The 27173-nt window shown below is 44.8% G+C and overlaps 1 protein-coding gene across 1 annotated transcript in view; it reads left to right on the top strand.

The window, feature by feature from the left end:
• The window catches only part of LOC137377644 (disintegrin and metalloproteinase domain-containing protein 12-like), a 369827-nt gene that overhangs the window by 302232 nt on the left and 40422 nt on the right, over positions 1-27173 (top strand). Inside the window, exons 16-17 of the mRNA XM_068047522.1 lie at positions 19365-19557; positions 23163-23240. Coding sequence (XP_067903623.1) covers positions 19365-19557; positions 23163-23240 — 271 coding nt within the window. The remainder of the gene's footprint in view (positions 1-19364; positions 19558-23162; positions 23241-27173) is intronic.

Raw genomic sequence — 27173 nt, 5'->3', positions numbered from 1 at the left:
AGGTTTCTATGAGATCCCCCCTCACTCTTCTGAACTCCAGTGAATATAATCCTAACCGACTCAATCTCTCCACATACGTAAGACCCGCCATCCCAGGAATCAGTCTGATAAACCTTCACTGCACTCCCTCGATAGCAAGAACATCCTTCTTCAGATAAGGAGACCAAAACTGCACACAATATTCCAGGTGTGGCCTCACCAAGGCCCTGTATAATTTCAGCAAGCCATCCCTGCTTCTGTACTCGAATCCTCTCGCTATGAAGGCCAACATACCATTTGCCTTTTTTACCGCCTGTTGCACCTGCATACTTACCTTCAGCGACTGGTGTACGAGAATACCCAGGTCTCGCAGAATATTCCCCTCTCTCAGTTTATAGCCATTCAGATAATAATCTGCCTTCCTGTTTTTGCTACCAAAGTGAATAACCTCACATTTATCCACATTATACTGCATCTGCCAGGCATTCGCCCACTCACTCAACTTGTCCAAATCACCCTGAAGCCTCTCTGCATCCTCCTCACAACTCGCCCTCCCACCCAGTTTAGTGTCATCTGCAAATGTGGAGATATTACATTTAGTTCCCTCATCTAAATCATTAATAGATATTGTGAATAGCTGGGGTCATACAGGCCCTTCAGCCCACGAAGTCTGTGCCGACCAACAACCACCCATTTATACTAATCCTACATTAATCCCATATTCCCTACCATTCTCCTACCACCTACCTACACTACGGGAAATTTACAATGGCCAATTTACCTATCAACCTGCAAGTCTTTGGCTGTGGGAGGAAAGCGGAGCACCCAGCAGAAACCCACACGGTCACAGGGAGAACTTGCAAACTCCTCACAGGCAGTTCTCAGAATTGAAGCCAGGTCGCTGGAGCTGTGAGGCTGCAGTGCTAACCACTGCGCCACCCTAGCACCGATCCCTGCAGTACCCCAATAGTCACTGCCTGCCATTCGGAAAAAGACCCGTTTACTCCTACTCTTTGTTTCCTGTCTGCCAACCAATTTTCTATCCATCGCAATACACTACCCCCAATCTCATGCACTTTAATTTTACAAGCTAATCTCGTATGTGGGACTTTGTCGAAAGCCTTCTGAAAGTCCAAATAAACCACATCCACTGGCTCCCCCTCATCAACTCTACTAGTTACATCCTCGAAGAATTCTAGTAGATTTGTCAAGCATGATTTCCCTTTCGTAAATCCATGCTGACTCTGTCTGATTCTACCACTGTTCTCCAAGTGCTCGGCTGTAAAGTCTTTGATAATGGACTCTCGAATTTTCCCCACTAATGATGTCAGGCTGACTGGTCTATAATTCCCTGTTTTCTCTCTACCTCCTTTTTTAAATAGTGGGGTTACATTAGCTACCCTCCAATCTGTAGGAACTGTTCCAGAGTCTATAGAATCTTGAAGATGACCACCAATGCATCCACTATTTCTCAGGCCACTTCCTTAAGTACTCTGGGATGCAGACCATCTGGCCCTGGGGATTTATCGGCATTCAATCCCATCAATTTCCCCAATACCATTTATCTACCAATATTGATTTCCTTCAGTTCCCCTCTCTCACTAAACCCTGTGTTCCCCAACATTTCTGGTATGATTTTTTTTTATATTCATTCATGGGATGTGGGCATCGCAGGTCAGGCCAGTATTTATTGCCCATCCCTAATTGCCCTTGAACTGAGTGGCTTGCTAGGCCATTTCGTGGGCATGTAAGAGTCAACCACATTGCTGTGGATCTGGAGTCACATGTAGGCCAGACCAGGTAAGGACAGCAGATTTCCTTCCCTAAAGTTCATTAGTGAACCAGATGGGTTTTTACAACAATCGACAATGGTTTCATGGCCATCATTAGACTAGCTTTAAATTCCAGATTTATTAATTAAATTCAAGTTCCACTTTCTGCTGTAGTGGGATTCGAACCCATATCCCCAGAGCAATACCTGGGTTTCTGGGTTACTAGTCCAGTGACAATACCAGTACGGCACTGCCTCTCCTTATTTGTGTCCTCCTTTGTGAAGACAGAACAAAAGTATGCATTTAGTTGGTCAGCCGTTTCTTTGTTCCCCATAATAAATTCCCCTGTTTCTGACTGTAAGGGACCCACATTTGTCTTCACCAATCTTTTTCTCTTCACATACCTATAGAAACTTTTACAGTCAGTTTTTATGTTCCCCGCAAGCTTGCTCTCGTACTCTATTTTCCCCTTCTTAATCAATCCCTTGGTCCTCCTTTGCTGAATTCTAAACTGCTCCCAATCCTCAGGTCTGTTGTTTTTTCTGGTGAATTTATATCCTTAATTAAGGATAGCCAGCACGAATTTGTAAAAGGCAGATCACGCTTGACTAATCTAATTGAATTTTTTGATGATGTAACAGAAATAATTGATGAAGGGAATGCAGTGAATGTTGTGTACATGGATTTTAAGAAAGCATTTTATAAGGTGCCACATAAAAGTCTGGTTAACAAAACTGGGGCCCATGGAATAGGAGGGTCAGTGTCCGATTGGATAAAAAAAAAAGTGGCTTAAGGACAGAAAACAGCGAGGCATAGTAAATAAGGACAGAAAGTACTAGAAATACTCAACAGGTCTGGCAGCATCTGTGGAAAGAGAAAATGGTTGTTTCTCAGACTAAAGGATGGTAGATCGTGGTGTTCCCCAAGGGTCAGTGCTGGGACCACTGCTTTTTTTTGGTTATGACCAAGGTGGGAGGAGTGCACTGTTAATTCAGTCCCATTTCTCCACAGGTCACAACATATATTTAAATTTTCACACTCACCAAAACAGTCAGGTACACTATTTTCCCCAGAATAAAGCATACCAAACAGGTTTCTTTAATAAGCAACAACATTATTTGTTTATTATACACCAAGTCTTAACCAATAATAAAGTAAAACATACCCACAAATGGGAATATTAAAGCCTCTTATTTATCTTAGCCATCACACACTCACAAACATAGACAACCAGTTAACCAGAGAAAAAAAGAGATTTTTGTTTACAGTTGTTACAAAGAAATAGCAGGAATTAAAAATTAAAAACACTTGGGCTGAAAAGAAGGTATGGAAAGAAGTCCTTTGTTTTGGTGAGGTGTCCCAAAGGTGAATAGGCGGCTGTTAATGACATCTTCCTAGAACAGTTCTTTCCAGGCGATGTTAAGGATCAGTTTTGGTTAGGCTTTCCAAGAGATGCAGCTACAGAAGGCTTCAGTCGGGTGTTAAAGCAGAAATGCAGCAACAAGATTTCAGTTCCACACATTTAACATGCTAGTTATTTAAACGTGCAGACTTTCTTCAAATACTGGAGCAAATAGGAATGTGAAACACTGGAGATAAAGGATTGGTTTTCAAGAGAAAGATGAGCTGTTTTTATTCCAGCAGGTCAGGAAGCAAACTGTTTTTTTAATAGTTGAAATTGAAACTCAAAACTTTCCAGAAGCAAGTCCTGTGACACCTGTAAATCTTGGCCTGTCACTCCTTTGCAAACATCTCTCCACCAAAACAACCATTGCTGGGTTGTTTGAAAACAGGTGCCTTCCTGCTTACCTTCAGGTCAAAATCAGTCCCAAACCTTCTTCGAAACAAAAAAATCCAAAGTTCCTTTTCATCTTTTAAAACACACACTCTCAAAATTTAACACAAAATGGAAACCCTCGCCGGTAACAGCAAACCTGGAGATGTAGCAACCAGTGAGGATGATATGAACCACCTGCAACAGGACATAGATAGGCTCGCAGAATGGGTAGAGAGGTGAAAGATGGAATTTAATAATGTCACATGTCAGATGATGCATTTTGGCAGAAGAAATAGGGAGAGGCAATATATACTTAATGGCACAGTTCTAAAGAGTGTACAGGAACAGAGGGACCTGGGGGTGCATGTACATCGATCTTTGAAGGTTGCAGGACATGTTGAGAGAGTGGTTACTAAAGCATATGGGATCTTGGGCTTCATAAATAGAGGCATTGAGTATAAAAGCATGGAAGTTATGCTGAACCTTTATAAAGTTCTGGTTAGGCCCCAACTGGAGTATTATGTCCAATTCTGGTCACCACACTTCAGGAAGGATGTGAAGGCCCTTGAGAGGGTGTAGAGGAGATTTACCAGAATGATTCTTGGGATGGGGGATTTTAGTAGAAAAAACAAGGATTGTTCACCTTGGAACAAAAGAGATTGAGGGGAAATTTAATAGAAATGTGCAAGATTATGACAGGCTTGCTAAGTTAGATAGGAACTAACTAATGGTACAAGGACTGGAGGACACAGATTGAAGGTTTTGGGCAAGAAATGCAGGGGGAAAATGAGGAAGAACTTTTTTACATGGTTTTATGAAAGAGAAATCATGTTTAACCAATTTATTGAAATTCTTTGAAAAAGGAACATGCTGTGGATAAAGGGAAACTGGTGGATGTACTGTACTTAGATTTCCAGAAGGCATTTGATAAGGTGCCACATCAAAGGTTATTGTGGAAAATAAAACCTCATGGTGTAGGTGGTAACAAATTGACAAGGATACAAGATTGGCTAGCTAACAGGAAACAGAGAGCAAGTATAAATAGGTTATTTTCTGGTTGACAAATGTAGCAAGTAGAGTGCCACAGGGATCAGTGCTGGGGCCTCAACTTTTTACAATTTATATAAATGACTTAGATGAAGGGATCAAAGGTACGGTTGCTAATTTTGCTCAAGACACAAAGATAGATAAGAAAGTAAGTTGCAAAGAGGACAGAAGGAGGCTACAAAGGGATATAGATAGCTTAAGTGAATGGGCAGAGATCTGGCAAATGGAGTATAATGTCAGAAAATGTGAAATTGTCCATTTTAACAGGAAGAGTAAAAAAGAAGCATATTATCTAAATGGTGAGAGATTGCAGAGCTCTGAGATGCAGAGCGAATTGGGTGTCCTAGCATATGGATCGCAAAAGGTTAGTATGCAGGTTCGGCAAGTAATTAGGAAAGCGAGCAAAATGTTATCGTTTGAGCGAGTGGATCAGTACATTAGTAAGGGAGGATCTCAGATCGGAAGAACAAAATATGGAATCTGTTTGGGTGGAGCTAAGAAACAGCCACCACACAGTAGTCATCGTGTGCGGCATGGTATTAATCAAGAGAGTAAAGAAGCATGTAGCATGGGTAATACCATAATCATTGGTGACTTCAATCTGCACATAGACTGGGTAAACCTAATGAGTACTAATGCTGTGGTAATGAGCACGAATGCTGCAGGGGATGAATTTCTGGAGTGTGTTAGGGATGGTTTTCTAGAGCAGTATGTTGAGGAACAGATTAGGGAACAGGCTATTTTAGATCTAGTATAATGTAATCAGAAAGGGCTAATTAATAATCTTGTTGTAAAAGAACCTTTCGGGATGAGGGACCACTATATGATAGAATTTTACATTATGTTTGAAAGTGAGGTAGTTTAATCTGAAGCCAGTGTGCTAAATTTGAACAATGGAAATTATGAAGGTATGAGGGGAAAATTGGCTAAGGTGGATTGGGAAAATACATTAAAAGGTATAACAGTACATAGGCAATGGATAGTCTTTAAAGAAATATTACATAGTTTACAGCAACTATACATTCCTTCAAGGCACCAAGACCCCAAACGTAAAGGCAGTCAACCATGGATAACAAAGGAAGTTAAGGATTGTATAAGATTAAAGGAAAAGGCCTATAAAGTGCCCAGAAATAGTAGTAAACCTGAGGATTGGGAGGATTTTAGAATACAGCAAAGGAGGACCAAGAAAGTGATAAAGAAAGGGAGAATAGAATATGAATGTGAATGAGCAAAAAACATAAAAATGGACTGTAAAATCTTCTATAGGTATGTAGAAATAAATCGTTTGGCTAAGACAAATGTGGGTCTATTACAGGCAGAGTCAGGAGAATTTATAATGGGGAATAGAGAAATGGCAGAGAAGCTAAATGATTACTTTGTGTCTGTCTTCACTGAGGAAGATTCAAGAAACCTCCCAGAATTAGAGATCCAAGGGATTAGGGATTAGAGAAATTAATGGGGCTGAAGGTTGATCAGTCCCCAGGACCTGATATTCTACATCCCAGTGTGTTGAAAGAGGTAGCTATGGAGATAGTGGATGCATTGGTGATCATCTTCCAAAATTCTATAGATTCTGGAATGGTTCCTGCAGATTGGAAGGTAGCAAATGTCATCCCACTATTGAAGAAGGGAGGGAGAGAGAAAACATGGAATTACAGACCTGTTAGCCTTACATCAGTCATTGGGAAAATGCTAGAATCTATTCTAAAAGATGTGATAAATGGACACTTGGATAATAATGATCTGATTGGGCATAGTCAACATGGATTTATAAATGGGAAATCATGTTTGATGAACCTGTTGGAGTTTTTTGAGGATGTTACTAACAGAATTGATAAAGGGGAGTCAGTGGACGTGGTACACTTGGTTTTTCAGAAGGCTTTTAATAAAAGTCCCCCACAGGAGGTTGGTTAGCACAGGGGATAGGAGGTAATATACTGGCATGGATTAACATGCAGAAAACAGAGAGTAGGAATACACATGTCATTGGCAGGTTGTGACTAGTGGGATATTGCAAGGATCAGTCCTTGGGCCCCAGCTTTTCACAATATATATCAATGATTTTCAGGTGGGGACCAAAAGTAATACTTCTAAATTCTAGGAGAACACAAAACTAGGTGGGAATGTTTGTTGTGAGGAAGATACAAAGCGGCTTCAAGGGATTTGGACAGACTTAGTGAGTGGGCAAGAAAGTGGCAGATAGAATATAATGTGGTAAAATGTGAGGTTATCCACTTTGGTAGGAGGAATAGATGTGCAGAGTATTTCTTAAATGGTAAGAGATTAGAAATTGTAGATGTAAAAAGGCACCTGGGTGTCCTTGTTAAAAAGTCACTGAAAGCTAACAAGTAGGTGCAGCAAGCAATTAGGAAGGCTTACTGGTATGTTAGCCTTTATCGCAAGAGGATTTGAGTACAGGAGTAGTGAAGTCTTGCCTCAATTGTATGAAACCGAGGTTAGACCGCACCTGGAGTACTGTGTGCAGTTTTGGTCCCCTTAGGAAGGATATTATTGCCATAGAGGGAGTGCAAAGAATGTTCACCAGACTTGTTCCCGGGATGGCGGGACTGTCTTATGAAGAGAGATTGGGGAAACTGGGCCTGTATTCTCTAGAGTGAAGAATGAGAGGTGATCTCTTTGAAACCTACAAAATACTTAAAGGGATAGACAGGGTAGATGCAGCTAAGATGTTTCCCCTGGTTGTGGAGTCTAGAACCAGGGGACACAATTTCAAAATAAGGGGGAAGCCACTTAGGAAAGAGATGAGGAGAAATTTCTTTACTCAGAGGGTTGTGAATCTTTGGAATTCTCTACCCCAGAGAGCTGTGGAAGCTCAGTCATTGAGTATGTTTCAAGCAGAGATTGACAGATTTCTAAATATCAATGACATAAGGGGATATGTGGATAGTGTGGGGAAAAGGCATTGAAGTAGATGATCAGCCATGATCTCATTGAAGAAACATGGCTTAAGGAGGGACAGGAATGGCAGATCAACATTCCTGGTTACAGAGTATTCAGATGCAATTTGGAATCTATTCTGAGAGATAGGATAAACTGTCACTTAGAAAGGCACGGTTTAATCAAGGGCAGACCGCATGGATTTAGTCAGAGTCGTACAGCATAGAAACAGGCCCTTCGGCCCACCGCGTCCATGCCGACCATAATGCCTATCTGTACTAATCCCACCTGCCTGCATTAATTCCATATCCCTCTATGCCTTGCTCATTCAAGTACCTGTCCAGATGCCTCTTAAATGTCGCTACTGTTCCTGCCTCCACCACCTCCTCAGGCAGCTCATTCCAGATACCCACTATTCTATTATTCTATTTGTTAAGGGAAGATCTTGTCTGACCAACTTGTTCGAATTTTTGAAGAAGTAACAAGGAAGAGAGATGAGGGGAGTGCAGTTGTTGTGGTCTACATGGATTTTAGCAAGGCTTCTGACAAGCTCCCACATGGCAGACTGGTTAAAAAAATAAAATCCCATGGGATCCAGGGAAATGCAGCAAGGTAGATACAAAATTGGCTCCGTGGCAGGAAAAAAAGGGTAACTGTTGACGGATGTTTTAGCGACTGGAGGGCTGTTTCCAGTGGCGTTCAGCATGTTCAAGAAGTTTGCAGACAGCACAAAGATTGGCCGTGTGGTAGATAGTGAGGAGGATAGCTGTAGACTGCAGAAGATATTGATGGTCTGGTCAGATGGGCAGAAAATGGTAAATGGAATTCAAACTCGAGAAGTGTGAGGTGATGCATTTGGGGAGGTCAAACAAGGCAAAGGAATACATGATTAACGGGTAAATAATCTTTGCAGTATCCAGTGCTTTGAGCCGTCTCTTGATATCACGTGGAGTGAATCAAATTGGCTGAAGATTGGCATCTGTGATGCAGGGAACCTCAGGAGGAGTCTGAGATAAACCATCCACTTGGCACTTCTGGCTGAAGCTGGTTGCAAATGCTTCAGCCTCTTCTTTTGCACTAATGTGCTGGGCTCCCCCCATCAGTGAGGATCAGGATATTTATGGAACCTCCTCCTCCTGTTAATTGTTTAATCATCCACCACCATTCACAACTGGATGTGGCAGGACTGCAGAGCTTTGATTTGATCCACTGGTTGTGGGATTGCTTAGCTGTGTCTATTGCATGCTGCTTCTGCTATTTGGCATGCAAGTAGTCCTTGTGTTGTAGCTTCATCAGGTTGACATCTCATTTTTAAGTATGACTGGTGCTGCTCCTGGCATGCCCTCCTGCACTCTTCATTGAACTAGGGTTGATTCCTTGGCTTGATGGCAGTAGTAGAGTGAGGGATATGCCAGGCTATGAGGTTACACATTGTGATTGAATACAATTCTGCTACTGATGATGACCCAAAGTACCTCATGGATGCCTAGAGCACCTCATGGATGCCTAGTTTTGAGTTGCTAGATCTGTTCTGAATCTATCCTAATGGTTTGAGAATTCACAGGAGCATTATCAAACAAATTTTGACACCAAGCTACATGAGATACTAATGACCGAAATTTGGTCGAAGTGCTAGGTTTTAAGGAACATACGAAAGGAGGCGGGGGAGGCGGAGAAGATTACAGAAGAAATTCCAGATTTTAGGACCTAGGCAGCTAAAGGCACAGCCTCCAATGGTGATTTAACATTGGGGATGCATCGGAGACCAGATTTGGAGGAGTGCAGAAATCTCATGATGGTTGGAGGAGATTACAGAAAAGTAGGGGTGGGGGGCAGGGTGTGAGGCAAGATCATGCAGGGATTTGAAAACAAGAAAGCGAACTTTAAATCTGAGGCATTAGCAGGTCGGGAGCCAGTCAGCAAGCACAGAGGCGATGGGTGAATGGGACTTAGTGCATACAGTAGGCTAGGGTGCACTGTTACTTCTACTCCAATATCTGGATTCAAATTTAACGCAGACTTCATGCCGGTTCTTTCATGGGAGAATACCCTGTTGATTCTTGTCTGATGTCAGTGACGTCACAGGAAAACTGTGACCTGATTGGCTGGTAGGGAATCTGCACTGAATTTGAAAATAAAACATTGATTAAAATTGATTAAAACCCCAATTAACTAATTAATTAATAAGTAGAGGAGGAACTAAACCGGAGGGAGGAGATTACTGTATTTAGCATTTAATATTTATAGTAGAAATCTAGCGCTAGGGACCATATAGTTAATTGTAACTTAATTTAGTAAGGATTTAATAAGTATTTAAGTATTTATTTTAAATTAACTTATGAATTATTGCTAGAAATGTCGTTTCAAGCGTTTCACCTGTGAGATGTGGGAGGTCCGTGACGCTTCCAGCGTTCCGGACGACTACATCTGCAAGAGGTGTACCCAGTTGCAGCTCCTCACAGACCACATGGATCGGTTGGAGCAGCAATTGGATGCTCATAGGAGCATGCAGGTGGCAGAAAGCATCGTAGACAGGAGTTTTAGAGAGGTGGTTACACTTAGGAGCATGCAGGTGGCAGAAAGTATCATAGACAGGAGTTTTAGAGAGGTGGTTACACCCAAGGTGCAGGCACATAGATGGGTGACCGCTAGAAGGGGCAGGCACTCAGTGCAGGAATCCCCTGTGGCTGTCCCCCTCTCTAACAAGTATATTGTTTTGGGTACTCCTGGAGGGGGGGGTGGGGAGTGGGGGGGTGGCCTATCAGGGGAAAACAACAGCAGCAGCCAGAGCAGTGGCAGCACGGCTGGCATTGTTGTTCAGGGAGGGACAAAGTGCAGAAGAGCAATAGTGATAGGGGACTCTATAGTCAGGGGCACAGATAGGTGCTTCTGTGGACGTGAAAGAGACTCCAGGATGGTATGTTGCCTCTCTGGTGCCAGGGTCAAGGATGCCTCTGAACGGACAGGGGACATTCTGAAGGGGGAGGGTGAGCAGCCAGAGGTTGTGGTACACATTGGTATTAACGACATAGGCAGGAAGAGTGACAAGGTCCTGCAGGGGGAGTTCAGCGAGTTAGGTAGAAAGTTTAAAAAAAAACAGGACCTCTAGGGTTGTAATCTCGGGATTACTCCCTGTGCCACGTGCCAGTGAGGTTAGAAATAAGAGGATAGTGCAGCTAAACACGTGGCTGAACAGCGCTGGTGTAGGAGGGAGGGTTTCAAATATCTGGATCATTGGGATGTCGTCCGGGACAGGTGGGACCTGTACAAGAAGGACGGGATGCATCTAAACTGGAGGGGCACAAATATCCTGGCTGCGAGGTTTGCTAGCGTCACTCAGGAGGGTTTAAACTAGTGTGGCAGGGGGGTGGGAACCAGAGCAAAGAACAGTACAGCACAGGAACAGGCCATTCGGCCCTCCAAGCCTGCGCCGATCTTGATGCCTGCCTAAACTAACACCTTCTGCACTTCCGGGGCCCATATCCCTCTATTCCCTTCCTATTCATGTATTTGTCAAGATGTCTCTTAAACGTCACTATCGTATCTGCTTCCACCACCTCCCCTGGCAGCAGGTTCCAGGCACTCACCACCCTCTGTAAAAAACTTGCCTCGCACATCCCCTCTAAACTTTGCCCCTCTCACCTTAAACCGATGTCCCCTAGTAACTGACTCTTCCACCCTGGGAAAAAACTTCTGAGTATCCACTCTGTCCATGCCGCTCATAACAGTAGGAGAGCAGGTGAAATAACTGAGGGGGAGCTAGTAAATCAGGCCAGTAAGACTAAGAGGAAGAGCAGGCAGGGAGATGTTGCTGAGCACAGCGGGACTGGTGTTCTGAAATACATTTGTTTCAATGCGAGAAGTATAACAGGTAAGGCAGATCAACTTAGAGCTTGGATTAGTACTTGGAACTATGATGTTGTTGCTATTACAGAGACGTGGTTGAGGGAAGGACAGGATTGGCAGCTAACTGTTCTGGGATTTAGAAGCTTCAGGCGGGATAGAGGGGGATGTAAAAGGGGTGGGGGAGTTGCATTAGTGGTTTAGGAGGATATCACAGCTGTACTGCGGGAGACTTAGTAGTTGGCAGGAAAAAAGACAGAGGCGCAAGGGGAGAGCCAACTGTGCAACAGCCCCGACAAACAAATTTCTCTGCAGCACCTGTGGAAGAGCCTGTCACTCTAGAATTCGCCTTTATAGCCACTCCAGGTGCTGCTTCACAAACCACTGACCACCTCCAGGCGCGTATCCATTGTCTATCGAGATAAGGAGGCCAAAGAAGTACTGCGGGAGGACACCTCGGAGGGCTCATGCAGCAAGGCAATATGGGTAGAGCTCAGGAATAGGAAGGGTGCAGTCATGATGTTGGGGGTTTACTACAGGCCTCCCAACAGCCAGCGGGAGATAGAGGAACAGATATGTAGACAGATTTTGGAAAGATGTAAAAGCAACAGGGTTGTTGTGGTGGGTGATTTTAACTTCCCCTATCTTAACTGGGACTCACTTAGTGCTAGGGGCTTGGATGGGGCAGAATTTGTAAGGAGCATCCAGGAGGGCTTCTTGAAACAATATGTAGATAGTCCAACTAGGGAAGGGGCCAGACTGGACCTGGTATTGGGGAATGAGCCCGGCCAGGTGGTCGAAGTCTCAGTAGGGGAGCATTTCGGGAGCAGTGACCATAATTCCGTAAGTTTTAAGGTACTTGTGGATAAAGATAAGAGTAGTCCTCGGGTGAACGTACTAAATTGGGGGAAGGCTAATTATAACATTAAGAGGCAGGAACTGAAGAATTTAGATTGGGGGTGGCTGTTTGAGGGTAAATCAACATCTGACATGTGGGAGTCTTTCAAACGTCAGTTGATTAGAATCCAGGACCAGCATGTTCCTGTGAGGAAGAAGGTTAAGTTTGGCAAGTTTCGGGAACCTTGGATAACGAGGGATATTGCGAGCCTCGTCAAAAAGAAAAAGGAAGCATTCGTAAGGGCTAGAAGGCTGGGAACGGACAAAGCCCTTGAGGAATATAAAGAAAGTAGGAAGGAACTTAAGCAAAGAGTCAGGAGGGCTAAAAGGGGTCATGAAAAGTCATTGGCAAACAGGATTAAGGAGAATCCCAAGGCTTTTTATATGTATATAAAGAGCAAGAGGGTAGCCAGGGAAAGGGTTGGCCCACTCAAGGTCAGAGGAGGGAATCTATGTGTGGAGCCAGAGGAAATGGGCGAGGTACTAAATGAGTACTTTGCATCACCAAAGAGGAGGACTTGGTGGATGATGAGTCTGGGATCTACCCCAGAATACTGAGGGAGGCAAGGGAGGAAATTGCTGGGGCCTTGACAGAAATCTTTGCATCCTCATTGGCTACAGGTGAGGTCCCAGAGGACTGGAGAATAGCCAATGTTGTTCCTTTGTTTAAGAAGGGTAGCAAGGATAATCCAGGAAATTATAGGCCGGTGAGCCTTAAGTCAGAGGTAGGGAAATTATTAGAGAGGATTCTTCGGGACAGGATTTACTCCCATTTGGAAACAAATGGACTTATTAGCTAGAGGCAGCATGGTTTTGCGAAGGGGAGGTCGTGTCTCACTAACTTGATCTAGTGTTTTGAGGAAGTGACGAAGTTGATTGATGAAGGAAGGGCAGTGGATGTTGTCTACATGGACTTTAGTAAAGCCTTTGACAAGGTCCCTCATGGTAGACTGGTACAAAAGGTGAAGTCACATGGGTTCAGAGATGAGCTGGCAAGATGGATACAGAACTGGCTCGGTCAGAGAACACAGAGAGTAGCAATGGAAGGGTGCTTTTCTGAATGGAGGGATGTGACTAGTGGTGTTCCTCAGGGATCAGTGCTGGGACCTTTGCGCTTTGTAGTATATATAAATGATTTGGAGGAAAATGTAGCTGGTCTGATTAGTAAGTTTGCGGATGACACAAAGGTTGGTGGAGTTGCGGATAGTGATGAGGATTGTCAGAGGATACAGCAGGATATAGAGCAGTTGGAGACTTGGGCGGAGAAATGACAGATGGAGTTTAATCCGGACAAATGTGAGGTAATGCATTTTGGAAGGTCTAATGCAGGTGTGACCACCTCTAGGCGCTTACCCATTGTCTCTCGAGACAAGGAGGCCAAAGAAAGAAAGAATGCAGGTGGGAAGTATACAGTAAATGGCAGAACCCTTCGGAGTATTGACAGGCAGAGAGATCTGGGCGTACAGGTCCACAGGTCACTGAAAGTGGCAACGCAGGTGGATAAGGTAGTCAAGGCGGCATACAGCATGCTTGCCTTCATCGGTCGGGGCACAGAGTCTTAAAATTGGCAAGTCATGCTGCAGCTGTACAGGACCTTAGTTAGGCCACACTTGGAATATTGCATGCAATTCTGGTCACTACACTACCAGAAGGACGGTGGAGGCTTTGGAGAGGGTACATAATGCTCTGCTCCTCTTACCCCTTCCCTTCTGAGCAACAGGGACAGACTCTGCGCCAGAGACCTGTATCCCATTGCCTACCCCTGGTAAGTCGTCTCCCCCAACAGTATCCAAAACGGTATACCTGTTGTTCACCAATGCCCTGTATAACTGAAGCATAACATCCTTACTTTTATTTTCAATTCTTCTCATCATAAAGGATAGCATTCCATTAGCCTTCTTTATTCATTGCTGCAGTTTTGGTCACCTTATTTAAGGAAGGATATGAATGCGTTGGAGGTGGTTCAGAGGAGGTTTACTAGATTGATACCTGGAATGAGCGGGTTGTCTTTTGAGTAAAAGTTGGACAGACTGGGCTTGTTTTCACTGGAGTTTAGAAGAGTGAGTGGAGACTTGATTGAAGTACATAAGATCAAGAATGGTCTTGACAAGGTGGATGTGGAAAGGATGTTTCCTCTTGTGGGTGAGTCCATAACGAGGGGGCACCATTTTAAAATTTGGATTGCCCTTTTAAGACAGAGATGAGGAGAAATTTTTTCTCTGAGGGTTGTGCGACTTTGGAGCACTCTACCTCAGAAGGTGGTGGAGGCAGGGTCATTGAATAATTTTAAGGTGGGGGTAGATAGATTCTTGTTAGGCAAGGGAATCAAAGGTTATCGTGGGTAGATGGGAGTGTGGAATTCCAGACACACACACATCAGCCATGATCTTCTTGAAAGGCGGAGCAGGCTAGAGGGGTCGAATGGCCTACTTCTCATAATTCGTGTTCGTATGTTTGTATCATGGGATATCTCTCCCTGCTGCACAAACTCCTTAGCATTAAATGTGGCCATTTCTTTTGTTCCTAGCACTGTAGAGGAAAACAGAAGAGTACAAGAAAACCTGTTTGTTTACCCTTCCACAATTTAGAGGTCAATTTTCCCTCCCGTTTTCCAAATTTCCCGTTTGTCTGGCAGTTCAGATCCCAGACAAGCCCCCAATTGGTTACGGCCACCTGGTGAGGGTGGTTTGCACTGTTCAACTCCCACCTGACTGCAGCAAGTATTTTTTGGTTATGAGGGTATAACCCTAACTTGTTTTATTTGTCAAATGAACAGCTGCCTTGTGGGCGTCTCGGGAGAGACCACGGCTAAGGGAGTAAACCCTAACAGAAAATCCGGAGTGGAACCCCGTAGGCGGTCATGTGTCACCTTTGGCATGTTTCCGGCAGTTCCTGCAGCCATACCGGTGCCAAACGTCGTGCTCTGCACTCCTTTGGACCCCACCAGAAAGGCCGAGAGGGGGGTTTTGACGCTTGGGCAACTCTCAACCTCCATACATTCGCCCAGGCATGCGCCATGGAGAGGTCACTCCATAGTTGCCTCACAGCGACTGACACCACTGACCACCTCTAGGCGCTTACCCATTGTCTCTCGAGACAAGGAGGCCAAAGAAGAAGATACTGAGAAGTGTAGAGGAAGTGAGGGACCTTGGAGTGAATGTCCACAGATCCCTGAAGGTAGCAGGACAGATCGATAAGGTGGTTAAGAAGGCAAATGGAATCCTTTCCTTTATTAGCTGAGGTATAGAATACAAGAGCAGGGAGGTTCTGCTGGAACTGTATAACTCATTGGTTAGGCCACAACTTGAGTACTGCGTGCAGTTCTGGTCACCTCATTACAGAAAGGATGTAATTGCACTAGAGAGAGTGCAAAGGAGATTTATGAGATGTTGCCAGGTCTGGAAAAATGCAGCTATGAGGAAAGATTGGATAGGCTGGGGTTGTTCTCCTTGGAACAGAGAAGGCTGAGGGGAGATCTGATTGAAATATACAAAACTTTGAGGGGACTGGATAGAGTGGAGGTGAAGGGTCTATTCACCTTAGCAGAGCGGTCAGTAACTTGGGTTCATAGATTTAAAGTGAACGGTAGAAAGATTAGAGGGGAGATGAGGAAAACCTTTTTCACCCAGAATGTGGTGGGGGTTCTGGAACTCACTGCCTGAAAGGGTAGTTGAGGCAGAAACCCTCAACTCATTCAAAAGGAGTCTGGATATGCTCCTCAAGTGCTGTAATCTGCAGGGTTAAGGACCAAATGCTGGAAGGTGAGATTAGACTGGGTGGATCATTTTTCAGCTGTCATAGACACGATGGGCCAAGTGGCCTCTTTCTGTGCTGTATACTTTCAATGATTCTATGAATTGCGGAGCAGTCTTGATGGGCTGAATGGCCTACCCCTGCTCTTAGGTTCCTATGTTCTCATCCACACAGGTAGCAAGTTGCTACCTGTTGGTCAAAGTCAAGGACTAAGGCTCTTCCTTCAACTGTTACTACCATGACTGGAGGAGTGCACTGTTAATTCAGTCCCACTTCTCCACAGATCACAACGTATTTCTTGACTGTTTCAACAAGTGGAAAAATTTAATCAGAAACACTATTTTCCCCCAGAATAGAACACTCTAACCACATTTCTTTACTGAACAACAAAATTAACAGTTTATTATGCAAGTCTTAACTAGAAATGAAGTAAAACAAGATCACACAGATCAAATTTTTAAAACTTCAACATTAAATTTTAAAAAGCCCCCTTTACCTTAGTACCTTCACACACACACACACACACACAGACACACACACACATATATTCCGGTTAACCGGAAAAAAAGTAATAAAAGGATTTTTAGATCCTATCTTTATTACAGACAAAAAAAACACACTCGGGCAGATCACTTGCCCATCCCTGAACAAAATAGCAGATGAGACGCACTGCACCAAACTGGCATACAATCCAACCTCTGAACACACGTAGACAGGTTCTTTAGAATCTTTCAGTATTAGCTCTCTTCAAGCGGCTTTGAAAAGTAATTTAGCAGGCCTTCTTGAAGTATAAGAAACAGGACGAATTGACAGACTGAACTTCACAGAGTCTTTTAGGGAATTGTGAGAAAATGAGATGGGTTGTAGTTTTCTGTTCTTCCTTGGAAAGCGCTCCATTTTCTGTCCCTTTATGACACTTTAGCAGCACTTGACATTTTATAAAACATTCAGCAAGAACCTGATCTCTTCCTCCAGAAGGTAAAGCACACAGGCACTGACTAACAACCAGAAAGCGTGACAGTTTTCTGCCCACCCAGATGCTCTGGTGCTACAGGATTTGTCCAATCAAAGGAGTGTTTGTCAATTTCTGCCCCTGTTACCAAGGTTTCTGTTCATCTTTAACCCGAGCTGTGTGGCAAACAGCAACACTGTTGCCAATTCACCTCTCACTATCCGCATCATTAAAACACTGATCCAGCATTTATTTAGCTTAACTATAGATCCCTATTTTAAAAATTCTTTCTCACAAAATAGAGTCACTTTCATAACACTACATGTTGGATCCTCATACCTGCCCGACTGACAGTCACACCCTCCTGTCCCTGAACATTCACCAACTCTAAAGTTCCGCCTAACCTAAGGGGTGTGACTGCCTCCTGGAACAAAATGTCCAGGAATCTTTTCCCCCCTCCCTGATGCCCCATAGTGTCTGCAGCTCTGACTCCGGCTCCAATAACTCTGAGCCAAAGTTGCTCAAGTCATAAGCACAAACCGCAGAGATGGTTATTCAAGATTGCAACGCATTCCGCAACCTCCCACATGTTGTCTCATGGTGCACCACCTATCCTGCCATGTCTGTCGATCCTTATTTATTTATTTGATTATTTAACTAGTTCCTAATTTCGTAAAGTGAAGTAATAGCAAGTTACAGTCTTCTAGCTTGGAGACAAAGGAGTATGCTTACCAGATACTGGAGATAAATAAAAAGAATAAAAAACAGCAACTCCTTTCCCCTCTGGACTGAATTCCCATTTAAACCTAATTCTCAACTTTAGCATTCAGTTTAGGAAGCACTCAATTCTACAATCACTCTCTTCTCCACACTCTGAAGCTTGTGGTTGTTGGAGGCCAATCATGTCAACCCTAGGACATAGCTGCAGGAGTCTTCTGGGCAGCATCCTCAGCTCAACTATTTGCAGCTGCTTCACCAATTATCTTCCTTCCATACTAATGTCATAAGTGGGGATATTCACTGATGATTGCACAATGTTCAGTTACATTTTCAGTTCCTCAGATGATAACTCAGATTGTGCCAGCATGCAGCAAGACCTGGACAACATTCAGCCTTGGATGGTAAGTAGCAAGTACGATTTGCATCACACAAGTGTCACCATTGACCAGAAACCAGATAAATACTGTGACCGCAAGAACAGGTCAGAGGCCATGTGTTCATGGCGAGTAGGTCACTTCCTGTCTCCTTAAAGCCTGTCCATCATCTACAATGCTCAAGCCAGCAATGTGATGGAATAGTCTCCACCTGCACCTCCAACAACACTCAAGAAACTTGACAATAGTAAGGACAAAGCAGCCCACTTGATTGTCATTCCATCCACCAACTTAAACATTCACTCCCTCCACCACAGATACAACCTGCCTGCAGTGTGTACCATCTACAAGATGCACCGCAGCAACTGACCAAGGATCCATCGACAGCACCTTCCAAAACTGCGTCTTCCACCACCTAGAAAGACAAGGGCAGCAGATGCATGGGAACACCACCACTGCAAGTTCCCCTCCAAGTCCACACAAACATGATTTGGAAATAGTTTGCCATTTCCTCATTGTTGCATGGCCTAAATCCTGGATATCCTGAATGAATAATAAACTAAGTTATAAAACAGTGTTTGTCTGGAGTTAGGAGGAGCAGCTGTGCTTCCCCCAACTCATAAACTGACATCAGGAAGTATTTCCTCACAAAGAAAAGTTCTCATTGAAACATCTAAAAGTCTTAAAGGGCCTGACAGGGGAGATGCTGGGAGGTTGTTTCCCTGGATGGGGAATCCAGAACATGAGGTCACAATCTCAGAATAAGGGGTCGGCCATTTAAGACTGAGATGTAGAGACATTTCTTCACTCAAAGGGTTGGGACTCCTTGGAATTCTCTACCCCAGGGAGCTGTGGATGTTTGGTTGCTGAGTGCTATCTAGTCAGAGACTGATAGATTTTTGGATACTAAGGGAATTACAGGATGTGGGGATTATGTGGGAAGGTGGTGCTAAGATCGAAGATCATCTATGATCCTAATAACTGGCAGAACATGCTTAAAGAGCCAAGCTCCTTATTGTTATGTTCTTATGTTCAATACCTCAATTCGATATCAGGTAAGGTTGTGGAACGAGAAACCTTTCAGTCAGGAACCAGATGGATGTCAGGTGACAGCACTGGTTCTATGGATGGATGAGCTGGATGAATTGAATGGTCTCCCTTATCTTGTGAAGTTTAGAAACATACATCAACCTGAACATCGATGCACTGAAGCAAGCAGACAATTGGACAAGCATTTGGAGAAACACAAGAATAATTGTCCACACACATTCAGACTGACCGACCTTGTAGCAATAGCGACCCCACTAAATTGTGAACCTAGATGCTCTAACTTGTTTGTATCGCCCCTAAAGGGATGTAATGTGTGGAAAAATCCAGTGTGCGGGCGGATATCCGACTCCAGTCCGAGGAGGAAGCGTGAGCATTTTGACCTCAAACTTCGAAGTTGGTGGCACTGTTTATGAATGTCGAGGGACATTTGCTACTTTACCTGATTCCAGCAGTCCAGATCTAATTCGACGAGGAACCAAGTGCGGAGACAACAAGGTAATCAATTCACAGTCATTATAAAGCAATATTAACTCAAGAGGAATCGATACTGTTCCACTCTCCCTGTTCAATTTCATACACATCCTTCCCTCCCAGTGTTCATACTGGCACTCTCCCTTCCCACTCAACAGTTAAAGACAAATATTCTCCTTCACATTGCTCCCAACCTCCTCCATTCCCCCACTTTACCACATTGAACTTCTGCCCCATTCTCTCGCCTTCATTGCCATGAATTTCCCACTCTCCACTTAGATAGATAGATTCTTGATAAGCAAGGGGGTGAAAGGTTATTGCGGGTAGATGGGAATGCGGAGTTGAGGTCACAATCAGATCAGCCACGATCTTGTTGAATGGTAGAGCAGGCTCGAGGGGCCGAGTAGCCTACTCCTGTTCCTAATGCATATGTTCATATGTACGTATGCTTGTATGTTTAGTTCCCCCCTTCCTCTCCCCTCCACTTCCTCCTCCCTCTCCCCTTCATTTTCCTTGTCTCTCTCCCTTCACATCCCTGCTCCCTCTCCCCTCCACTTCTCCCCTTCACTTCCCCCATCCTTCTCCCCTTCACCTTCCCCCAGTTCTGATCAAAGGTCACAGACCTGAAACGTTAATTCTGCTTCTCTGTCCAGAGATGCAGCCAGACCTGCTGAGTATTTCCAGCACTTTCTGTTTTATTTATTACAGCAGAATGGACAGAGAGGTGGCATATGAAATTTAACACTGACCAGTGCGAGGTAATGCATTTTGGCTGAAGGAATAGGGTGAGACAATATACACTTAATGGGGCAGTTCTAAAGCGTGTGCAGGAACAGAGGGACGAGGGCTACACACGCATCAACCTTTGAAGGTGGCAGGGCATATTGAGAGAGTGGTTAGTATATGTGGGATCTTGGGCTTCATAAATAGAGGCATCGAGTACAAAAGGAGAGAAGTTATGCTGAACCTTTATAAAGCTCTGGTTAGGCCGCAGCGAGAGTATTGCGTCCTGTACTAGTCCCCACACTTTAGGAAGGATTTAAGGGTCCTTGAGAGGGCAGAGAGGAGATTTACCAGAATGGTTCTCATTCATCTAAACTCCAATGAGTACAGGCCCAAATTACTCAACCTTTCCTCATAAGGCAACCCCTTCATCCCAGAAATCAGCTGAGTGAACCTTCTCTAAAGTGCTTCCAATGCAAGTATATCCCTCCCTACGTAAAGAGACCAAAGCTGTACGCAGTGCTGTGCGTGCCATTTCATGTGTACAGTTGTACCAGGACTTCCCTGCTTTTATCCTCCATCTCCCTTGCAATAAAGGCTAATATTCCATTTGCCTTCCTAATTACTTGCTGTACCTGCAAGATAACTTTTTGTGATTCATGTACAAGGACATGTCTTGACCTTCTTTCAGTTTAGTACACTGTACTTGCTGTTCATAATGCGATTCCTCTAAATTGGGGACCCCAAAAGACTAGGTGATCACTTTCCTGAACCCCTTTGTTCAGTCCACAAGTGTGACCCTAAGCTTTTAGTTGCTTGCCATTTTAATTCTCTGCCCCACTCCCATGCTGATCTTTCTGTCTTTGGACTTCTATATACTGTTCCCATGAAATTGAAGGAGCAGCATTTCATCTTTCGATTGCACGTTAGAATCTTCTGCACTCAACACTGCATTCAATTATTTCAGATTATAACCACTTTTTTTGGGATAGCGGGTGCTGGTAATCATTCTGCTGTTCATTTACCCACTCCTGCCGACCACCCAATCACATACCTTCCCTTTTCTTTCCTCCCTTGCTCACCTTTCCCTGCCTATGTACGTGCTTAAACCAGTTACCTCTTTGACTTTTTCCAGTTCAATATCTGTTTAAAATCTCTTCCTCTAAAAACTTTTCAAGAAATGTGGTGCCTTTTGTTAGAGATGGCTCATCGACCTGAAACACATTCCCTATAATTTTTTTTTAAAGTGCTCGGCGATTTATTTAAGTGTACAGTCCCTTTAAATGTTTTATGTGGTCATGCACATGTGGCAATTTAAAGGCGCTAACTTGTGCGTGACCTGCGTAGTGACCTTTGCTGCTGCACAGGACGTAGAGAGGGGCAAGGGATCAAATTAGGGAAGATGTGGTCAATCAAAGAGTAGAGACAAGGCAAGGGAGAAAGGTATTAATATGGGAAAAGATAAACAGACTGTGACAGAAAGGGACAGTGATTACAAATCTAAGAGTAAATCAGCAGATAAGGCTAGAGGTTACAAAAGTAATAAAAGGATACAACTAAAGGCTCTGTATCTGAATGCGCGTAGCATTCAAAACAAAACAGATGAACTGATAGCACAATTAGGAATAAATAAATGCTCTGATAGCCATTACAGAGACATGGCTGCAGAATGACATAGATTGGGGCCTGAATATTGAAGGGTACATGACAGTTAGGAAGGACAGGAAGCGAGGAAAAGGTGGACCGGTAACTCTGTTAATTAATGATGGTATTAGCACAACAGAGAAGGATGACCTAAGTTCAGGAAACCAGGATGTAGAAGCGGTTTGGGTAGAGCTGAGAAATGATAAAGGCAAGAAGTCACTTGTGGGAGTGGTGTACAGGCCCCCTAACAGTAACCACATGGTAGGATGTGGTATAAAGGAAGAAATAATGGGAGTTTGTCAGAAAGGTATGGTGATAATCATGGGGGATTTTAATCTACATATAGACTGGAAAAATCAAATGGGCAAAGTTAGCCTAGATGAGGAGTTCATAGAATGTTTTTGGAATAGTTTCTTAGAACAGCACTTTCTGGAGCCAACCAGAGAGCAGGCTATATTTGACCTGGTATTGTGCAACATGATAGGATTAAATAATGACCTCATTGTGAAGGTGCCCCGAGGCAGCAGCGATCATAATATGACTGAATTTTACATTCATTTTGAGGGAGAGAAGAGTGAGTCTCAGACTTATATTTTAAACTTAAATGAGGACAATTATGAGGGCATGAAAGCAGAGCTAGCTAAAGTACACTGGCAAATCAGGTTAAGGGATAGGTCAATAGAGATGCAGTGGCAGACATTTAAGGGGATATTTTAGAATGCACAGAATCGATACATTTCAACAAGAAAGAAAAATTCCAAGGGGAGAACCTACTATCCATGGTTAACTAAAAAAGTTAAAGATAGTATCAAACTTAAAGAAAAAGCATATAATTGCGCAAAGGTGAGTGGCAGGTCAGATGATTGGACAGAATATAAAAAACAGCAAAAAATGACTAAAGGATTAATATGCAGGGAAAAATTAGAGTATGAGAGAAAGCTAGCCAGAAATATAAAAACCGCACAGCTTCGAGAGACTATTACTGTTGAGTACTTTCTCCATTTTCAGCATTTTCTGTTTATATTATGAAATTAGTGCATCAGGCATGTTCGATTATTTAACCTGATGCACATCACCCACAGAAGGTGATTTTGTTTGTCATGCAGCCCCAACAGTTGATCCAAAATAACGTTTGGTATCAAACTGCCCAGATGCTGATCCTGACCCTGATTCCTGAACAGCTCAGACGCTGACTGGCATATTTTTAGAAGCTAATTATAATGATACTGTGGTGATAATATGTTTTCTTTTTTATTTAACAGGCATGTAATGATATTCAGTGTCAGAATATCAATGTGTTCCAAGTGCCAGCATGTGACGCTACCTGTAATAACAGGGGGGTAGGAAATTACTCACTCTCCTTTCACGCGGGCTGATATCTTTATGGGGTGGTTGGGGATTGGGTAATATTATTATTGCTAAACCTTTACAAATTATTGGTTTATTCTCAGCTGGAATATTAGGCTGAACTTGTGAGGTCAGCAGGAGTGGGGGAGTGGGTGTGAGGGGGCCAAAATATTCTGATGGACAAGCACTCCCGGAAACCTGACATCCTGACTTTGGTTCCGGATTTTGTCAGTGGCAGGAAAGTGACAGCGACTGCAATTCAAATTGGTGAACAGCTCGTTTTCATACATTAGCATTGAAGCGATCACAATTCTATGGGAGGGTTTTGAATTTAGTCAACAGTGTGCGGGGATCACGTGCCTTCTGGCCTGCGGCCATTTAAAGGTGGCAGCACCAGGGGTCCGACCACAGTGAGGCAGTGGGAAGCCAGCCGTGGAGCCAAGTAGATAAAGCAAGAGGCGGGAGTGCACGGCGTTCTGCTCAGGTGGGCCCAGTATAGGGTGCCAGGGTCTGGTGGCCATAGTATCGGAAACCAGGGTCAGGTGGGCTATATGACAGGTCACAGGGTCAGGTGGGCTATATCTCGGGTGGCAGGGTCAGGTGGGCTATATCTCGGGTGGCAGGGACAGGTGGGCTATATGGAGTCATAGAGTTATACAGCAGAGAAACAGGCCCTTCAGCCCATCATGTCCATGCCGACCATAATGCCTATCTATACTAATCCCACCTGCCTGTATTAATTCCATATCCCTCTATGCCTTGCTCATTCAAGTACCTGTCCAGATGCCTCTTAAATGTCGCTACTGTTCCTGCCTCCACCACCTCCTCAGGCAGCTCATTCCAGATATCCACTATTCTTTGTGTGAAAGATTTACCCCTTTGATCCCCTTTAAACCTCCTCCCTCTCACCTTAAATCTATGCCCTCTAGTTTTAGTCACCCCTACCATGGGAAACAGACACTGGCTATCTACCCTATCTATGCCTCTCATAATTTTATATACCTCTATCATGTCCCCTCTCAGCATCCTTCGCTCCAGGGAAAACAGACCCAGCCTATCCAATCTCTCTTTATAACTCAAGCCCTCCAAACCAGGCAACATCCTTGTGAATCTTTTCTGCACCCTCTCTAGCTTAATCACATCTTTCCTGTAGTGCGGCGACCAGAACTGCACACAGTACTCCAAATGCGACCTAACCAACGTTATGTACAACTGTAACATGACGTCCCAACTCTTGTACTCAATGCCTCAGCCGATGAAGGCAAGCAGGGTCAGGTGGACTATGTCTCAGGTCACAGGGTCAGATGGGCTATATCTTGGGTCACAGGGTCAGGTGGACTATATCTCGGGTGGTAGGGTCAGGTGGGCTATATCTCAGGTGGAAGGGTCAGGTGGGCTATATCTCAGGTGGCAGGGTCAGGTGGTCTATATCTCAGGTGGCAGGGTCAGGTGGTCTATATCTCAGGTGGCAGTGTCAGGTGGGCTATATCCCGGGTCACAGGGTTAGGTGGGCTGTATCTCAGGTGGCAGTGTCAGGTGGGCTATATCTCAGGTCACAGGGTCAGGTGGGCTATACCTCAGGTGGAAGGGTCAGGTGGGCTTTATCTCAGGTGGCAGGGTCAGGTGGGCTATATCTCAGGTGGCAGGGTCAGGTGGGCTATATCCCGGGTCACAGGGTTAGGTGGGCTGTATCTCAGGTGGCAGGGTCAGGCGGGCTATATCTCAGGTCACAGGGTCAGGTGGTCTATATCTCAGGTGGCAGTGTCAGGTGGGCTATATCTCAGGTCACAGGGTCAGGTGGGCTATACCTCAGGTGGAAGGGTCAGGTGGGCTATATCTCAGGTGGCAGGGTCAGGTGGGCTATATCCCGGGTCACAGGGTTAGGTGGGCTGTATCTCAGGTGGCAGGGTCAGGCGGGCTATATCTCAGGTGGCAGGGTCAGGTGGGCTGTATCTCAGGTGGCAGGGTCAGGTGGGCTGTATCTCAGGTGGCAGGGCCCAGTGGGCTATATCTCAGGTAACAGGGCCTGGTGGGCTATATCTCAGGTAACAGGGCCCAGTGGGCTATATCTCGGGTAACAGGGCCTGGTGGGCTGTATCTCGGGTGGCAGGGTCAGGTGGGATATATCCCAGGTCACAGGGCCCAGTGGGATGTTTCTTGGATGCCAGAGTCTGGTGGGCTATATCTTGGGTTCTGGGCTCTGTGAAAAGGTGGGCACTGAGGGACATTAGCATGTTTTCTGTGGGGAGTTAGAATTAGAATTAGAATTAGTTGCAAAGAGAAAGGTGCCAAGGCAATTTTGTCTCTACAAGGACAACACTTTGGAGGGCCACTGAACAGCTGACATGGGTCTCAGTCATCCTGACTTTGTGGATCCCCATGCCGCACAGCAGTGGACCAGATGGAGGGAGGGCCAGGATGCAGCTCCACCCGTCTATGAAGCTCAAACAGAACAGAAGCAGCCAGCCGTGCTGAGAAGGGCCCACCTGTGTCAGAAAATGTACTGGACTCACCTCAGCTAACTCCAAATGTCCAAGTGTCAGTGTCAGCGATGACTGCGGCTCTCCAGGGAGTCCGTCACTGACTTTTTGCTATGCTGGAGGACGAGTTGCGACCAATGCGTTTCAGTGGACACCCAATGCCAGTGGCCCTGAAAATCACCATGGCACTCAACTTTTACGAACCTGGCTTTTTCCAGGGTCCACCGGGAACATGTGAGCAGTCTCCCAGCAGCAACCCACCACTGCATCAAGGAAGTGACCAATGCCTTGTTCAAGATGGATGGCGACGATGGACGTTACCGGACGAACGATGACAGTCAGGCGGAGGGAACCTTTCACTTCAGAAGCATCATTAGATTCCCCAAGGGGCAAAGTGTGAAGCAGCCACGACACCTACATACTTCGACATAACAGATGCCACAGCTTTTCAGGCATAACCACTTGCCTTCAAAGATGGATCAATGTCTACCCATTAAAGACTTGGCTACTGAAGCCTTCAAGAAACCCTCATACAGCAGCAGAGGAGAGTTACAACATTTTCCACAGCTCCACTAGAGTGACCATTGAGCAGGCAGCTGAAGATGAGATTCCGGTGCCTGGATCGATCCAGTGGAGCCCTGCAGTATTCCCTAGCGAGGGTCTTGCGTATCATGGTGGTCTGCTGTGCTCTGTACAATCTAGCACTGCAGAGGGGGAGGCCTTGCCTGAAGAGGACATTTTATTTATTTATTTTTTATTTAGAGATACAGCACTGAAACAGGCCCTTCGGCCCACCGAGTCTGTGCCGACCAACAACCACCCATTTATACTAACCCTACACTAACCCCATATTCTCTACCACATCCCCACTATTCTCCTACCACCTACCTACACTAGGGGCAATTTACAATGGCCAATTTACCTATCAACCTGCAAGTCTTTTGGAGGTGGGAGGAAACCGGAGCACCCGGAGGAAACCCACGCAGACACAGGGAGAACTTGCAAACTCCACACAGGCAGTACCCAGAATCAAACCCAGGTCGCTGGAGCTGTGAGGCTGCGGTGCTAACCACTGCGCCACTGTGCCGACATGACTGATCGCCTGTCCTCTACTGACGAAGAGGATCTGGAGGAGACTACTGAGCAGGTACCGCTGGATATTGAACCCCTTGCACTGGAGGCCAGGCATATTGAGAGACATGGAAGGGAGGCAAGAGACAATCTCATACATACCCGCATCCTGCCATCATGATGGCCTCTCAAAATGAACTCATTAAAGACTCACCTCACTGAATTCTGCCAGTCACCCTCCTTCCTATCTCAATTCATTGCCTAGCACCCAGCTTCACCACACGTTCTGCACCTCTGTGAAGTGCTTTACTAGTGCTTCTACGAGGTGTAACCACTGCGCTAGCAGCTGGGAGGAGGCAGGCTGCAGATCAAGCT

Source organism: Heterodontus francisci, chromosome 1, assembly GCF_036365525.1.
Source record: "Heterodontus francisci isolate sHetFra1 chromosome 1, sHetFra1.hap1, whole genome shotgun sequence".
NCBI classification, from domain to species: Eukaryota; Metazoa; Chordata; class Chondrichthyes; order Heterodontiformes; family Heterodontidae; genus Heterodontus; species Heterodontus francisci.
Note: the sequence above shows the minus strand (reverse complement) of the source record. Positions and strands in the feature narration are given on the sequence as shown.